The sequence below is a fragment of the Apodemus sylvaticus genome, chromosome 6, assembly GCF_947179515.1.
Source record: "Apodemus sylvaticus chromosome 6, mApoSyl1.1, whole genome shotgun sequence".
Taxonomy (NCBI): Eukaryota; Metazoa; Chordata; class Mammalia; order Rodentia; family Muridae; genus Apodemus; species Apodemus sylvaticus.
In genome coordinates, this window is record NC_067477.1 from 49,999,544 (window position 1) to 50,017,217 (window position 17,674).

A 17,674-nucleotide genomic window follows, 5' to 3' on the forward strand; every position below is an offset into this window, starting at 1 on the left:
TATGCAAGTTGGGTGAAATATCTGAACAAAGGTTCTCTTCTTCCTGCGGCTGGTAGACAGTAGATACAGAGCTCAGCGGATGGTGCAGCTGAGCAGATCGATGCATGTTACTCTTTTGGTGAGTGCACCATACAACAGTTTGGACAGTGTCTCTTGGATTGATAAAATCAAGAATGAAAATGATCTAGAAGAGATGGGGGTGCTGAGGGCCCCACAACTTCAGAAGCACTGTCTGTTACCGTGTCTGTAGAGGTCACTCTCTGATGGGCCTTTCTTCTCCTCCTTGTACTTCTGCTGGAGGAACTCGATTCGGGGACACTCGCACATACTGAGGCTGTTCACAAGGGTAACGGCTTCCTTTCGGAGAGGGGGCTGCAAAGGAAGAAAAAAACCATCTGAGGGCTTTTTAAAATGTAAAAGCCACAGCTGTACTGGCTGGTCTTGTGTGTCAACTTGACACAGGCTGGAGTTATCACAGAGAAAGGAGCTTCAGTTGGGGAAGTGCCTCCATGAGATCCAGCTGTGGGGCATTTTCTCAATTAGTGATCAAGTGGTGAGGGCCCCTTGTAGGTGGTACCACCTTTGGGCTGGTGCTCTTGGGTTCTATAAGAGAGCAGGTTGAGCAAGCCAGGGGAAGCAAGCCAGTAAGAAACATCCCTCTATGGCCTCTGCATCAGCTCCTGCTTCCTGACCTGCTTGAGTTCCAGTCCTGACTTCCTTTAGTGATGAACAGCAATGTGGAAGTGTAAGCTAAATAAACCCTTTCCTCCCCAACTTGCTTCTTGGTCATGATGTTTGTTCAGGAATAGAAACCCTGACTAAGACAACAGCATTTCTACTTGGAGGCAGATAGTTTATTATTTTACCTTTCTGTGTCTGCCAAAGTAATCTGCAAAGAGATAACCTTCGGGAGCAGCTTCATTATGCAAAGTCATTTAACTATTCAAAATTCATATGTAAATAGGTCTATACAAAAGTGCTAAGGAACAAAATTTGCTTCGCAGGGAAAACCAGCCAAAGTCATAATCAACACCAGCACTGTGTTGTCGGGTTCAATAGCTTTCAACAAGGACTTGTGGAAAAACGCCAAAAGGAAGGAGTGTTGGGGTGAGGCATTTATCAGTAGAGGGCCCCATTCATTTTGGGTGCATGCTGCACAGCTGACATTATTTTCCAGAAACAAAGCATTTCCAACTGTGCACTGACATCTTACGTTTTGTTGTGACTAACTTCACTTCTTCCACACTGTATCAGTGTTATACAAAGAGCAACCAGAACCCCTGTTCTGAGAAAGGATCCTAGAGCAGTGAACGATTATATAAGTGATTCCAAGGACGGGAGGAGAAACTGGCAAAGTCACAATCTGAGCTCAGATTTTTCTGCCCTTGTCACAACCTCAGAGTTTTAAACTGATTATTCGTTTTCAACTAATAAGCATATTATTTAGAATTATGCTTTTTCTGAAATTCAATTAGGAAATTATTTCCTAAATTGAATAATTTACTAATTGAAACCCAAAGAAGTTCTTTTTTTTTTTTTAAAACAGGCAAACTGGTTCCTGTGTCGTCTACACTTGAGCAAATGCTCTTTCCACTCTGCAGTGGGTGATCCCTATTTGCTCTGTTAGAGTCTCTGGACACCGCACATGGGGACAGCAAGAAGTCAGGAACTATGAACAATAACTAAAAACGAAAGACATCTCAAGCTGCATAGAAGAAGTTAGCCTTCCTAACTGAAATGAGCAGAAGGTGGTAATGGGACCTCACAAAGCTGAAAAGCTTCTATAAGGACACTGTCATTAGGACAAAATGGCAACCAACAGATTAGGAAAAGATCTTTACCAACCCTACATCTGATAGAGGGCTAATATTCAATATATACAAGGTACTCAAGGAGTTAAGACTCCAGAGAACCAAATAACCCTATTTAAAAAAAAATGGGATACAGAGCTAAACAAAGAATTCTCAACTGAGGAATCTCGAATGGCCAAGAAGCACCTAAAGAAATGTTCAACATTCTTAGTCATCAGGGAAATGCAAATCAAAACAACCCTGAAATTCCACCTCACACCAGTCAGAATGGCTAGGACCAAAATTCCAGGTGACAGCAGATGCTGGCAAGGATGTGGAGAAAAAGGAACATTCCTTCATTGTTGGTGGGAAGAGGAAGTGTAAGGGTCAGGAGTTCAAAGTCATTGTCAATACAGGAAGAGACCATGCAGGCCTAGGTGAGGTGATCCATTTGGGGAACAGTAACATCAAACACAGCCATGCTCTCATGAATGTGTCTCACAATGTGACATGGCTTGGAAGTGACACCCTCTAGCACTGTGCTACAGCTGCCTCATCAGGAGGCTGCGGGAAAGCAGGCTAGATGTGTGGAGCTCAGGGACCTGGCGATGACACAGCATTCACTAAGACGGAGAAGTAGAAAGGAAAGAAATGGTGGCAGAAAGAGGAAATAGTGCTTTCTGGCTGGCAGCTAGAAAGCACAGCCAAAGCGAGGGAGAGGGAGATTTCCACACATAGTTTACAGGGGTGTTGGAGGTTCATGTTGAGTTTAGAGCCAATTAAAGAAAGAGATTTCAAGGTCACCAATAAAAGACTCTAAGAAGAATCAAACAAGGCAGGCAGACAGAGCTGTGAGGACTGACTGTGCCGTTCTTTTCATGCCTAAGACTCTCAGTCACTAAGTTTCCTGGGAAACAGGAGCAGAAGTTTACGGGGCTGGGGGTTGGGAGGGACAGTGATGCAGGGACTGGGAGACCCACTGACCAGCAGCAGCCGCCAGTGTTCTGGAAGAGAGCGTGTGCTACCTTGCTTGTGTCGCTGTCTTTAAATCCCCGTTCGAGTATTTGTAGCAGATGCTTTTTCTTTACTATCACCTCAGGATCAAAGACGTAGAAAAGGCACTCCAGCATCTTTCGGTAGCTCCTTAGGAAGAACGGAGGCAGAAAGAGGGCGAGAGTCAATGTCACAAAAGCTTAACGTTAATAAGTTAACTGTACACTATGGTGAGTTCCTATTTCCAGTGTCATTAAAACCTCCAGTGCCCCTATCCCACTCTCAGGAAGAGGCTCACTCAGTATGGACAAATCATGACTTCATCTCGGCCACGGGAGATGCAGGACCAGAAAACACTTACTAGTGGGGTGGTTAACTTTTAAATCAGGAATACTCATATTCTCTCTCCCCCTGAAAATGGAGCAAAGGCAGGTTTTCTATAGTTCCTCATTACAGAATTGATTCTTACTCCGCATCTTGTATGTCTTCGAGATCCAAACACTTTTGGAATTTCTCTTCAAACCGCAGTCTCAGAATCCGGTTGTTAACTTTAATGACTCGCTTGACTTTCACCCCCGTGATGCCGTACGCTCTGAAGTCCCAGGTGCAGAAACGTGAGAGAATTAGTTCGTAGCAGGAGTTAAACCTATGTGGGGACACAGCACACACTCGTAAGGCAGACAGCAGAGTGCCTTCGACGTGCTGAAGCATCCGAAGCACATGCAATCAAACCCCAAGGTCCTGTTCTGTGATAATTTTTGCTAAACATACTTCACCAGATCACAGTAACAGCATTTTTGTTCCAATGACCATATTTGATCAACAAAAGATGCTAAAATTTGAAACACGGTAAAATGTTCCCTTTTCTAAATACCTGTTATCTAGTTCTCTACATAAGGATGATGTTGACTGAACTGTCCTTCCTTTGCAAGACTGTTTGATCAGCTTCAGTGTGTACACACATTCCTGGCTACTTCCCTTCACGCTACGCCTTCGTCTTTTCTTTTCTCTCTCTCTCTTTTTTCGGGTTCCATAAATGATTCACTTTAAATGTTTTTATTTATTTTATGTTTTTTTAATGGTGTTAAGGATTGAAACCAAGGACCTTCTGCATGCAGTCGAGCCCGTTGTCACTGAGCTATCTCCCAATCTCCAATAGACTTGGAAAGTTTGCATTTCCCCAGGAACCAGAATTATGGCTCTCTTGTTTCCACTATCCTTAGGTGATTTTATCTGGCATGTACATATGTACGTACGGACGTACGTATGTGTATGTATGTATGTATGTATGTATGTATGTGTTCATATACAAATAATCATTTCTACCAAAACGTAGCTGTAGAACCCAGTTTGAATATCTACTGTCTTCTAAAATACCCGAGTAAATATGTAAAGGGTCTTTCAAAGCTAATTACTCAGCACCTGGCCCCAACCTGTAGTCAAAACGGCAGGAGTGACTGTCTCCACTCCTTTTCACCCTCCAGCACGCCTGTACCACATCTCAAACACATGCTGAATCAGACCCTGGGTCATAACACTGGTCCTGTCCTCTCTGGGATTATCATTGTCTCTGGGCCTATCCCAAGAACTTCCCAAATCAGGGCACAGAGTGAGAATGACAGTGTCTACCCTCTCTCTCCTAAGGCTTATATTCGGAAGGGAGTAGATATTCAATAATAGGTAAAGCCATAAATATAACAAATTCTAAAGAATAAAGACTTAGCAGAGGAGCCTTGGGTGAGGAGGGCAGAGGGCATCTGCTCGAAGCCTCAGAGATCTTCCAGGAAGGAAAGCCATTTGAGAATCAGGGAGGATGAGGCAGCTTTGAGAAACTCTAGACCAAGGATCCTTTCCAGGGCTGGCCAGCTCTCTGTCGCCCTCATCTGGCCGTTCTCATAAAATTACAACCTTGTCTTAAAATTGCACAGAATGGAGATTAAGACCAAAAGAGAAACTATATAACAAGAAAGTGAATGATCCTTTATAAGATACATCTACCCCATAACCATTTTAATGGGTGTGAGGGCTACAGCCACAGAAGGAAGCTCCTGATGGGTGATTTCTGAGCCCAATATTTGAATTCCTAGCTTAGAGCACCTGATTTACCATCTAAGGCTTTATCAGTTCAGGAGGTGACTAACAGCCCAAGTGACCTCTATGCCATATGTGTGACCCAGACCACGGCAGATCCTTCCCTAGGTCCTTAGTCTAATACATGCAGCCTCTCTCTAGAACTCACTTTCTTACAAGAAATGACATACACTTTGAAGTAGGTTTTGGTATAATTGTGCCTCCTTGTGGATCTGAGATTATATTACACGAGGAATAGTAACAAACTATTCTGTTTAAAGATGCTGACAATAAGCGACCTGGTGTCAGACTCCGGGAGTTAGAATGAGCCTAGCTAACAAAATTGGACTGAACCGAGCTTCATTCTCATCTTACCCAGATAGTTTCCTGCTGGCTGTGATACAGGGAACCTGGCAGCCTGAAGTCTGGCTCTGTGCCCCTTCTCCCACCACCAACGGCCATGCACCTACTGCTGGCTTAGCTTCCAGATGGCTTCCCCTTTCACTACAGGCCTGTAGGACAGTCAGGAGGCTGTGGTGGCAACCTGCTGTGGCCAGTTGTGCCGTTGCTTTCTGCCCTGTTCTGGTTTTCACCCAGTTTTCAGAATCCAGAGTTATATCCGCCCAGCAACTGTATAAACATCGAGATGACAAGAGTGGAACATAAACCTTTTTCTTAAAATTCTTACAAACTTCCCATATACTTTTTTTTCCTGCTGACTGGCTAAGAAAAAGAATGGGTGTTGAGTGACTCCGTGGAGGTGTCCAGGGTTTGGCTCATGATGATAAAGCAATGAGACAAAGGTGGAAAATGCATGACAGTAAATTTTCAACAGATGAATATTGCGATAAAAACTATTTTGAAAATGAGACGCTTTGCAAGGTGATCGCCAGGCTTGGGGTCGACTGTAAGGACAGCCGCCTTCGGAGCTCTAATGCGCAGACTCACCATTCATCAGCTCGAGTGCCTTCTTCAAAATGGATGTTTCCCACAGTCTCCAGCTCAGTCAGCAGAAACGGGGTCAGTAGGCCGTGGCTCTTCTTCTTCTGTTTTACTTCCGTACGATAAATTGCTTCAATTCTACCAGAGACAAAATACACATGGAGGGAGTCACTGGCTACGACACTCACAGCACTGAAGCACAGCCGTCCATTCATATGCTGTAGCACATGCCATGCATTAGAGGATCAGTCGCTTCTTGCTTTCAGTGGGTGAGTAACGTCAGTGTTAGCAGTTAGACCCAGAACAAGACATTCTGTTTCTGGCAGTGAAAATCCCCACTGATGTTGCTATCCTCATCAGAGTGTGAAAAGCTAAGTCCCTCCTGGATCTAGGCTGCCAAATCCTACACAGGTCATTTTGTCTTCTTACAGCAAAGCATTCTCAGCACCATGGCAGTACTAATAGTACTTCCGTCTAAAGCGCTAAGGAGTGGGAGGGTCGCCTGTCATGGAGTAATCCCCCACCTCCACATGTTACAGTCCTGTTAAGATCATTACAAGGGCCTAGTAACCCATTTACCCAGGGTCCCCATAAATGGAAGAGCAGTGTGAACAAGCGAGGACTGTAGTGCGTCTTGGTGGTCTTGTCTGCTTGCTGGGTTTCTGGACTAAGGAGCACTCAATTGCTTGTAGTTTGCAGACAGAAGCAGAGATGTGACACTATGCCGAGTGGAGGAAACCCACTGTGCTTAATTGAAAATGGCTGCAGCCAGAGCCCAGCTTAGAGTGAGTGGGGGCCCTGGGAACCTGGTGTGCCAACATAGTTCATGTTCTGGTTTCTTCCATTTATCAAAGGAATTGAGCTCAATTCTTGGCCTCCAACATTGGTTATTTGATCCTGTTATCAATCTGAGTGACCAGACAGTTTGGCAAACATACTCATGTAGTTTCTTGTTCCAGAATGTGACTCTGTCATCCAGGGCATTCAGCTTGGTCAGTATCTTCTGCTGCAGAACAGACTCCTGTGTGACGGCCTCAGTGTTCCGGGACTTCTCCGCCTCTGGCACAGTGTCACTCTGCCCTTTGCCAGAGATCTTGAGTTCGGCCAGTTCCCGTTCTAACTGTGGAAATCAATATGCCGGAGAGTAAATTAAAACAAAACACAATTAAGGCAAAGCCTCCATTCAGATATTTTGTGGTGAGATTTATTAGTTTAAATGGTAAAAGTGGACCATCCAGGTAGCTCAAGTTTTATAAAAGTCAAATAGGTGTCTATATGAGTGACAGGTTAAAAAGAGCAAGTGTGGCCAATCTCTCCACCGGAACACAAGCATGTTAAAGAAACAGGCCATGAAATGTTGAGTGTGCTTACTAAAGCCAAAGTAAAATTTCTATCAATGCTGGTCTGCATGTAAACAAAACCTTACACTTCAGATAACGTAACTTTTAGCATAATAACTATTCAGTGTTTCAATTTTTTAAAAACTATGTCTGGAGAGATAAAACCATAGAAAACACATAAAGGGGAGACAAAGTTTTCCTTTTGCTTCAGTATCTGACCAGCTCAAAAACTACACACTGCACCAGATTTTAATATTTGGGGGTTTGTTGTCCATATTAAGCTTTTGGCATTAATTGGGATATTTAAAATGTTGTTTTAAATATTATTTATCTTGATTACTTAGCCTTTGGGTCACTCCCTAAAAGTTTGAGACCAGGGCAAATTTCTTGTAGGATTTAAAGATAAACTACAATGCACAACATTTATAAAAAGAAATTTACTAGTTAGTGATATTTCTTCACTTACATAGCTATAACTGGTTGCTATAACCAAATTACATATTTAAACAATGTGTATAGTTTATATAATATATATTCCTTTCCTTGCTTGCTGGTTTTGATTAATATGGTTGCAATTTGAAGTGCACCCAAAATTGAAACTTTGGACATATTTTAGATATTCAGATAAAGGACATTCAGAGTTCATGTAAATATTCCAATATGCGAAACACTCCAAACTCTGAAATCCATTTGGTTGTAAAGTATTCTGGGTAAGAGATTCTCAACCTATATACTTGAAAATGGCACATTATAAAATGAATTTTGGCATTTTGGTCTTTCTGTGGCATTTAATCAAATAATTTAATTAACATCAGACCTCAAGAATCTCAATCTGATTATAAACCAAAATCATGCTCATTTGTAGAAAGGGCCATTAAATATATTTCAAACTTCTATTTCATAAAAATTTTATTTTTTTACTTGTAAATGTATGGATATATGGGCATTTATAATGAATGAAGGCTCCAAGGAAGGCCAAGGAAAGCTCAGGATGTACTGAAGCCAGATTTCCAAATGGCTGAGAGTCACCAGGTATAGGTGCTGAGAACCAGCATGGGTTCCCTGCAAGAGCGGCCAACCCACGTCTCCAGGCCTCCGACTTTCTTTCTTAATGGCAGTGTAGTAGCCTACATAAAACGATCAGCTTGCTTCCTTGTTAAAGATTTAGGTAGCACTTAATGCTTTGTTGCTGTCAAGGGGGTGGTGATAAACAGCCATAGGATAAAGCACACAAGCAGACCTGCCGAGCGAGCAGAAGGCTAGGAGCTCTCTGAAGCTGCGTGACCACGGCTCACTCTCATGAGCAAGGCAGAGTGGATTATGGTCATCTGCACCACCAAGTGCCGTTGCGCGCTGTGCTTTGATAGGTTTACAGCAAAGGTGGTTTCACACTGCATTTGAAAATGCATGAAGAAGTGCTTATTAGTCATGTAATGTATTCATTTGTAAAGTGCTTCCTTCCATTTTCCTGTTTGCACATCTCATTTTAACCGTATCTTCCTGACGGATGTACTGTGCTAATGATAGGATCTTTTTGGGCATGCATCCTATTTCTTGAGGATACTTTATTGTCTTCAGACTTCTTTTCCTTAATGTGTCTGTGGAGGGCAAGTGCTTGTGTGTGTAAAGCATGTGGAGGCCAGAAGTCAGACTCCAGCGTCACCCCTCAGGGACGCTTCACGTCGGTTTTGAAGCTAGGGTATCTCACTACCTGGAGTCTGCCGAGCAGCCTCAGCTGGCTGGCCACCGAACACCGAGGTTCACCTTGACTTCTCCAGCTCACGTGGTTTCCATGGCTACCCTTTTATAAGTACTCTTGGGACTGAACCCAGGGCCTCATGCTGTACAGGAAGCACTTTACCTACTGAGCCATCTCCCTAGCCCCTGTGCTTACCTTTTATGAAGAACACCTTTTAGTATAAAAGCATCTTACTTTTTTGTTTTGCAATTGAACGTGCATCTTTTTTCTTTGCAATGTCTAGTATTAGGTTGAGATCAGCTAACTCAGTCTACATATTTATTCTTGATATTTTATCAATTAATTTTTATCCCTACTAACACTTAGTTTTGGTAAAGTGCAAACTAAGCACCTAGCTTTCCTGCTCCTAAATACCTTGACAGTTTTTTCTTTTTTTTAGCATATGAATCTATGGGGGCCAGAGCTAAACATAACACAATGCAATAACCATACACCTTGACAGTTTTCTAACACCATTTGTTAAACTCATTGTTTCTTCATGTCTTTGAGAAATTACAGAAAATTTTACACTCACAAGGTTCTGTTTTCACATAAATGAGTCTTAACTTTTCAAGGTCTACTCTTAACAAAAGGAATCTAATTATTTTGCATAAAAAGCACAGATACTACTAAAATAGAGTATGATTTGAAGTTCCCCATTGTATACCTGTATGTGTGTATGCCTGTGTGTGTGTGTGTATGTGAGTATGTGTGTGAGAGTAGGTGTGTATGTGTGAGTATGTATGTGTGAGTGTGTGAATGTGTTTGAGTGTGTGTGAGGTGTGTGTATGTACACATGTGTATGTGTCAGTGTGTATATATGTGTGTGTATGTGAGGTGTGTGTATGTGTATACATGTGTGAGTGTATGTATGTGTGTGTATGTGTGTGTGTGTTTTGAGTGTATGTGTGCACACACATGCATGTGCTCACAAATATATGCATGCCACAGGACATGTGTGGAGGACAACCTCAGATGCTGGTCCTCACAGTCCTCCTTGTCTGAGACAGAGTCTCTGTTTTATGCTGCATAAGTCCTGTCTCTGCTTCCCTGTCTCACTTTAGTGATCACAGACACAGGCTACCAAGCCTGGCTTTACATGAGCATGTATGGAGGTCTCACACCCATATCTTTAAAAAACATTATACATAGACTACAGCTCAGTTAATTATTTGTAACTAAAGTATTTTTAGAGTAAACCTGACTCGAATCTCAGTATTAATCATACGCTCACACACATGCACACAGGGTAGGAGTGAACAGGCAGTGGAGTTGAGGATTTACCAGTTTGTAGAATAATTTTCCTACACTGTGGGCACTGAAATTTTACACGATTAAATCTTACCGTTTTCTTTGCAAAGTTGAATAATTTTATCCGTTCTTCTGGTAGCTTCTGCAACTTGCATTTTCTGTCATTCAATTTTTCAAGTTCTTCATTCAGATGTCTCTGAACAGTTTTTATTCGCATGTTATAATACATTATTTTTTTCATTGCTGTGGACTGAAGGTAAAGGGTTAGATAATACAAATTACAGGTAACTGTGTTGGCTAGTTTTATGTCAATGTAATCATTTTGGAAGAAAGCACTTCAATTTAGAAAATATTCCACCAGATTAGCTGGTGGTGCGTTTTCTGGATTGATGATGGACATGGGAGGGCCCAGCTCACTGTCCTGGGTGCTATAAGAAAGCAGAATGAGCAAGCCATGGGGAACAAGCCAGCAAGAAGCACTCCTCCATGGCCTCTGCATCAGCCCCTCCTCCAGGTTCCTGTCCTGACTTTTCTGGGAGATAAATTTCAAGGAGTAAGCTGCAATAAAATCTTTCCTCCCTGAGAATTATGGATCACAGCAATAGAAATCTAAGTAAGACACAGTTATCAGTGGTATCGTATAAGCATAGCACGCTCTTCATACATTTGGAAGTTTGCTAGCTCCATCATAAATGCTGATGCTGACTGCAGACATGATGGTGCCCACAGGATTTTGTATTTAATTTATGATATGACATAAAATCTCAAAGAGCATCTTTATTTTTATTATGTGAGTGTGTGGCATATGAATGTCTATTTCCAAGACTCCAGTAAAGAAATTACAGCTACAATTTAACTTATAAAGCAGTAAACTTAGCTAAAAAGACATAAGACTGGAGCAAATATTAAACTACATTATTCCTACTTTATTAATTTAGGGGAAACAAATTAAAAGAGTCAAAAGTAAAAGCCACATTGAGTATAACTCGCCTTTGAAAAGCTTGACCAAAATACTGGCCCTCTCCCCCTATCTGTGAAACAATGCTCTAAGTGAACTCCTTTTAGACTGATGATAACATTAAATTATCATTCCAATGCAACTATCTCTAACCTTAAACTTAATACTACTCAGTTATTAAGACACAAATAATAGCAAATTGATCCAATAGCCCATTACGAACTTTACAAGTTAAATGATGCCTGAGAATTAGATTAGTCAAAAACCAAAACCAAAACCAAAACCAAAACAGCCAGCCAGTCTACTCAAAAGGATCAGTTCCTGATTCATTGAGAGATTCCCTTTTGAAAAATAAGGTGAAGAATATCAGAGCAAAACACCTGATATCCATCATATATGGAGTGTGTGTGTGTGTGTGTGTGTGTATGAAAGAAAAAAAGAAAAACATTCAAAAATGATGTTTTTATTATTTTGAATATTTGCGGTAAATGGAAAATCTAATACAAAGATATGTGAGTCACTGAGAGGTAAAAGGATTTCAAATAAATTCTTAAATCTAAGATAATATCATGTATTGAGGAGTAAGTATTCTATTTTGCCTAGATGTAACTAGATAATACTAAGTTACATTTCAAATAAGCAACAAGGTATTCACCAAACTTGTTTGTACTCATTTAGTTATATCAAGACATGCTTTGGTATTTATATGAAACTCAAATTTAACTTAGATTTCTTCCATGTGGGGAAAAAGATTTTTAAAATACTACATTTAATTTGTTCTAACATAATTTTAAGAATCGTGTATCAAAAAACAAAACTATTTCCAACACCAGCTTCCCATTTGTTGTCTTACCACTGGATTCCAGAATTACTGCTATTTTCTGTATGCTTTTAGGTGAAGCATCCTGCTTATGGAAGGGGCAAGAGCAACCAGGAGACAAGAACTGATGCAAAGCCACAGCTTGTGAGGACCCAGCCAGAAAAAGCATCAGCTATGCAAACTTGAGTCACGATACCTGATTGCGACTACACTTACATCTGCCAGCTCCTTGATTTGCTTTGCTGATACGTCAAATGTGTCAAGTCGTTGAAGAGAAGGCAAGTGGTAGAGCACGTGGGTGGAGTAGTTACACAGCTGACACACTGGATTAGATTTATACTGAGGATCATTCAGAGATAAATCCTTTAAGCGAGTGAGCTTGGTCAAGTTAGTAAGGTCCTAAACATCAGTGACAATGGTCAATCAGTTATGAATGATGGCCTTGAGAGGAAGTGTTTTAACATCTAACATCACAGTCCAACGTAACACTCTAATTGCACACCTAAGTATGCATGTTGCAGTGATCTAGACGGCTGAGATGCTTCTCTCTAGGGAAAGGACATGCTAAATTCCAGAAGAGAAGATCCACCTTTGCTAAGTGGCTGACTATACGGCTCTGGATCGTCCCAGCTGCCCCTAACCAATGAACACTAATTCCAGTCTTTTGTTCCTCAGGGACATCTGTGATCGGATTATAACAGCCCCTTGCTGAAAAGCAGTGACAGCTTCGTGTCAACTATCAAACATGCCACACTGGAAAATTGATTAGCCTTTTAGTCCCAACATCCTGTGCTCTTGTGCACACTGTGTATTTGAGCCAAACAACAATGCTGATGTTACTCAACAGACCCATGCTTTCTGATCTCCATGTCCTCATGAATACCCATCTCTCCCTCTTAGAATGGTGACTGCCACTGCCCAGAAGAGCCTCTTCCAGTGCCTGTTAAAATGCTGCTAGCCTTTCCTTTTGATCAGTTCCGTTGCAGTTGGACTAATTGGGTAACATTTTACTCAAATTTCTTCCTAAAGTATTTATTCTACTGCCTTGCAGTGCCCTTCTGTTTTTCTTGGAGTTAAAGAGTATGTCTTTACATTGACTGATTTAAAATTATTCCTTACTCCTTTTTCTCTCTTAATTTCATAAGCTGTGCTGGACTGTGTGCCTCCAATCTCACGCTGTCAGAATCATACTGTGAACAAGGTGAGAGGGCAAAGGGAGTTTGACAAGAGAGATTTATTATAGCACATTTAGAGGGGCTCCAGCGAGCTGTGCTGCATGGAGAGCACACTGAGGATAGAGAAAAGGAGAAGAGGGCTGGCAATGTGCCAGCCAGCCCGGGTGCAGTGAGCGAAGTGACAGCTGCAAAGTGTCCTCTGTCTCCACGTGTGCCATGGCGTGTACACACACACACACACATGCACACACACGCATGCACGCACGCCACACACACATACACACACACACACACACGCACGCACGCACGCATGTGTGCACACACACATGCATACACACACACATGCATGCACACACGCACGCACTAAAAGCAGGATTGTGAGAAGTTTTTTTTTCCTCTCTCAGTAATGCAGCCTGATAAGGATAGTGTTGCCAACCAGGTTGACAAGGGATCCAGTCAGTAAGGCTCTGGGTATGTTCTGAATGGGCAACAGGATTTGCTCACAGATTGAAGAGGGGAGGATATGAAGGAATAACAGGGGTAAAAAAGGCTGTAAAGAATTTTGCTTAATTAACCAAAGAGTGGAAATACTATTTAGAGAGTCAGAGACTCCTGCAAGGAAAGAGGGTTTGAGACATCAGTTGGATAAGAGACATAAGAGATGTCTACAGTTAACAAGGGACAACAGTGTGAGCAGAGAGTCCAGTTGAGCAGTAATTAGAGCAGGTGCATTCACAGTCCAAAGACAGGACGGGGCTATGCAGAGAGTGAGTACGGACAGAAGAGCCCAGAAGGGGCAGTCCACCTTCTCAGTTCCTTGTAGAGGATGAACCCCCAACAAGATAAATGTAGCCAGGAAGACTAGGACAAAGTTCAGAGAAAGTAGCATCCTACCAGCCAACTAAGGTTATTTATTTATTTATTTATTTATTTATTTATTTATTTATTTATTTATTTTTGGTTTTAAAAGAACCAAGTCCTATGGCTAACTGAACAGATGCTACTAAAACTCCCTAGAGCAGTGGCTCTCAACCTTCCTAATGCTGAGGCCCTTTAATGCAGTTCTTCATGTTGTGATGACTTCCTACCATAAAATTATTTTGTTGCTACTTCATAACTTCAATCTCGCTACTGTGAAAAATGTAAATATCTGATATGTAACTTCCGAAAAGGATCCCAATGCCCAGGTCAGGAACCACTGCCCTAGACCACCAGGAAGCACAAAGTAATTAGAACAATGCAATGACACCTTGGGGAGGATTGTTTGGCATATTTTCTGGTCTATAGAGTTCATAACTCAGGTTGATAAACTGAAACCAATCATTTAGTTGAACATACCTTGAAGGAAGTAATTTGATTTCCAGAAAGGTTTAGTTTTTCCAGTTGTTCATTGGGATCAAGACATCTACCTTTCGTTTAAAAACAAGATTAAAGAAACGTTAGGAATACCCAAGGCAAAAATAATTAGGTTTCTTGTTCCACCTTTGTTATATGCCCTGACACACTTGTAAGTTATGAATGTCCATTATTCCTGCATTTCAATAGTATTAACGACACCACTGCATAATTAGCAATAGTGACTAGTGAAAGTTAAACATCTGAACAACAGATTTAAAAATAGGTAGGGAAGTGGACGTGGATCTGGGAAAAGATGGGTGGGTATAAATGTGATCAAAACATACTGCATAAAACTCTCAAAGAACCAATAATTTTTTTTTAGAAGATCTTCATAGATCAATAGAAAGAATCATGATCTAAGGTAAAAATGTATGTAAAAGTAAAACTGTTTTTCGATGGCATAAACTCTAAAAGAGACAAATCTAAGCACATATTTTTAAAATGCATTAGCTCAGATGCTAAAAGAAACAGTACATACCAATGCTGCTTATTAGGTTTCCTGCAAGGTTGAGGTCTTTTAGATTCTTCAAAGTCTCCAAGCCCTGAAAGCATAGACAACACGTACTTTTAAAACATCAACTATGATCAATCTTGTTATTTTCTTGGGTGATCAGACAGTAGATACCATGTGCTTCACAGGTCCAGAGGAAAATGGGCTTAATGAAGCCTCCCTGTTCCCACTTTAACAGAATCCGGAGAGAATTACAAGAAGGAACAGAAAGGGGTGGAGGGGAAGATCAGTACAGTGAGTGAAGAAACAACACATCACACAACTTCTCAAATCTTGCTTTAAAACCCTTCAACACCAAATACTTTTTAGACCTGTTGTGAAGAAAATGCTACCTACACATTAGTTCCTCTTTTTACTTTATATATATGTGCTTGTGCTTGTGCGTGTGCATGCGTGCGTGTGTGTGTGTGTGTGTGTGTGTGTGTCTGTTTTGCCTGTGTGTATGCTGTGCACCGCAGAGAACAGAAGAGGATACTGCATTTCCCAGGACTGGAGTTACAGACAGTAGAGAGCTGCTATGTGGGTTTTGGGACTGGAACCCAGGTCCTCTGGAAGAGCAGCCAGTGCATTTAACTTCTGATCTGTCTCTCTAGCCCCAAAGTAGTTCTTTTGACCACAATAATTATGCTATTCATAACTGTTTTGACACTTAATGTTGTATTTTAGACACTGTGGTTTTAATGCCATAGCAGTAAACTGACTTTATATACAAAGTATCAAAATTATCTTACCTCAATATTTTTTATCATATTGTGGTTCAGCCACAGAACTTCCAATTTTATTAACTTCTCTAAATTTTCTACTTTTGAAATTTTATTGTAATATAAATATAATTTTTCCAAATTTCTACATCCTTGAAGGCCTTCAATTTTCTGTTGAAAAGGAGATGAAAGAGCATTATTTATTTCATCTTTGACTTATCAATAAAGTAAGTTTCTAAGTCTTTTTTCTCTTAAGTACCACTTTATTATAATATAAATACCCAGAAAAATTAACTCTAAATTAAAATAAACATATAATTTCTCCATCTAAATACAGCTATATTCAATTTTGTATGTATTCTTTAAATGTTAACCAACTTCATCTATTTGCTATTAATATAATCATGTGCATATGATTTTATGGATGCTGTGGAGTTTTTTTGCTCAAGACCATCTTACACATTTTCACAATTTTCAAAATCTAATATTTAATAATTATAAAATATTTTATAAAGGTCATAATACTTTTCTTTAAAATTCCCCTATGTGCAGAATATTCACATTTGATGATTGTATTTATTCTGAAGGTGGTCCAACAAATACTTTCATGAATAACTATTCTCTGTTGTTGAATTACTTCTCAAGTATAAAATTCTTAGGGTAGGGGCTTCTGAGTTCAAAGGTGTGTACATTTCTATTACCCATGATACATTTTGTAGTGTTTGTTTCTAAAATACATTTAGTGCCAAAGTGAATCAGTTTTGCTAGTAAGCAATACTGGCTATGACCTAATTTGCTATGTTTACCAAAAAATATGTTTGATTCCTTACTCTGTTTTCACTTTGTACAGATTTTTATCTTTGCCCACCTATCAGTTTTGATCCATTCACACTACACATATTTTAATGAATTATTTTTCCAAAGTCAAGAATTCAGGATTGGATGCACCTCTGTTTAAACTTACCTCTATGCAGCATTCAGCAATCCACAGTTCTTTAAGACGTACGCATGTCTCCAACCCTGAAATTTCCTTTATATCTTGAGCAACAATTGTAAGACTTGATAAATTATGAAACAATGATAATCCAACTATTCGGGGATACCCTGAGAAAAACATCTCCAGTTTTGAAGTATCGGATCCTTCCTGTCCAACCATCTCATAAGATAAACCATTGCATAAACACTGTTTTTAAAGAGAGAATTTGAATTATTATTTGTTTTAACTAGCTTTTTAAAAACTGTCTTTTGATAACACAAACTATAAACCTCCCCTAGAACAGACACCTTTCTCATACTCCCACAGAAGAGAAAGCTGGATTATGCTCCTGACACCTATGTCTCCAGTCACCCAATAGGAGGACTCTCCTTCCCACCAATCCCCACAGCTCCAGGAAGGAGAGTCAGAATGTTCTACTCAATACTCCTGCAAATATTACTTAACGAAGGTCTTGGACTCACCAGTTCTTTAATGATTTCACCTCGATTTAAATTTTCACTTTCAATCATCTTCCATTAAAAACAATGGTCACACTACTATATCTATTAAAGAAAACAAAAGACAGAGTTCAGTCCTGGAGTCACATCAGGCTGATTGGTGAATCACCTTAACGTGCTGGCAACTGTGGCATTGTCAGGTCCCTGATTACAACTAGACAGCCTACTATCAGATGAGAATGAAGAGATGTATACCTGCACCAGGGAATAGTTGACCTCTAGAAAGACTGATGAAGTTGTTTCAAGATGAACCAGACATCACATTTGGAGAAAAGCCAGGTGTACAAACGCATGTCAAAATTCAAGACACCAGAAAGAGAAGTTTTACTAAGTTAATTTAAAAAAATGTGAAGCTGTTTTCAAACTCAGAGCAACAGCTGTTGTAAAAAGGGACTGTTGGGACATTCTCCATTGTGCAAGGCTTACAGCAAAGTATGCCTGGGGATTAGCACTCAGGCTTTGTGAACTCGGGACACTGTCTCACCTTGATGAA

At 40.5% G+C, this 17,674-nt stretch overlaps 1 protein-coding gene across 2 annotated transcripts in view; it reads right to left on the reverse strand.

The window, feature by feature from the left end:
* Lrrc9 (leucine rich repeat containing 9) overlaps nucleotides 1-17,193 on the reverse strand; it is a 69,819-nt gene extending 52,626 nt beyond the window's left edge. For both annotated transcript variants that reach the window (XM_052186792.1, XM_052186793.1), the window contains exons 1-12: nucleotides 17,146-17,193; nucleotides 16,652-16,870; nucleotides 15,718-15,858; nucleotides 14,954-15,017; nucleotides 14,416-14,486; nucleotides 12,119-12,301; nucleotides 10,219-10,374; nucleotides 6,734-6,915; nucleotides 5,802-5,933; nucleotides 3,253-3,429; nucleotides 2,816-2,933; nucleotides 240-372 (exon numbers count right to left, since the gene is read on the reverse strand). In XM_052186792.1, the coding sequence (XP_052042752.1) occupies nucleotides 240-372; nucleotides 2,816-2,933; nucleotides 3,253-3,429; nucleotides 5,802-5,933; nucleotides 6,734-6,915; nucleotides 10,219-10,374; nucleotides 12,119-12,301; nucleotides 14,416-14,486; nucleotides 14,954-15,017; nucleotides 15,718-15,858; nucleotides 16,652-16,870; nucleotides 17,146-17,193 (1,624 nt within the window). The remainder of the gene's footprint in view (nucleotides 1-239; nucleotides 373-2,815; nucleotides 2,934-3,252; nucleotides 3,430-5,801; nucleotides 5,934-6,733; nucleotides 6,916-10,218; nucleotides 10,375-12,118; nucleotides 12,302-14,415; nucleotides 14,487-14,953; nucleotides 15,018-15,717; nucleotides 15,859-16,651; nucleotides 16,871-17,145) is intronic.
* Nucleotides 17,194-17,674: the final 481 nt, after the last annotated feature.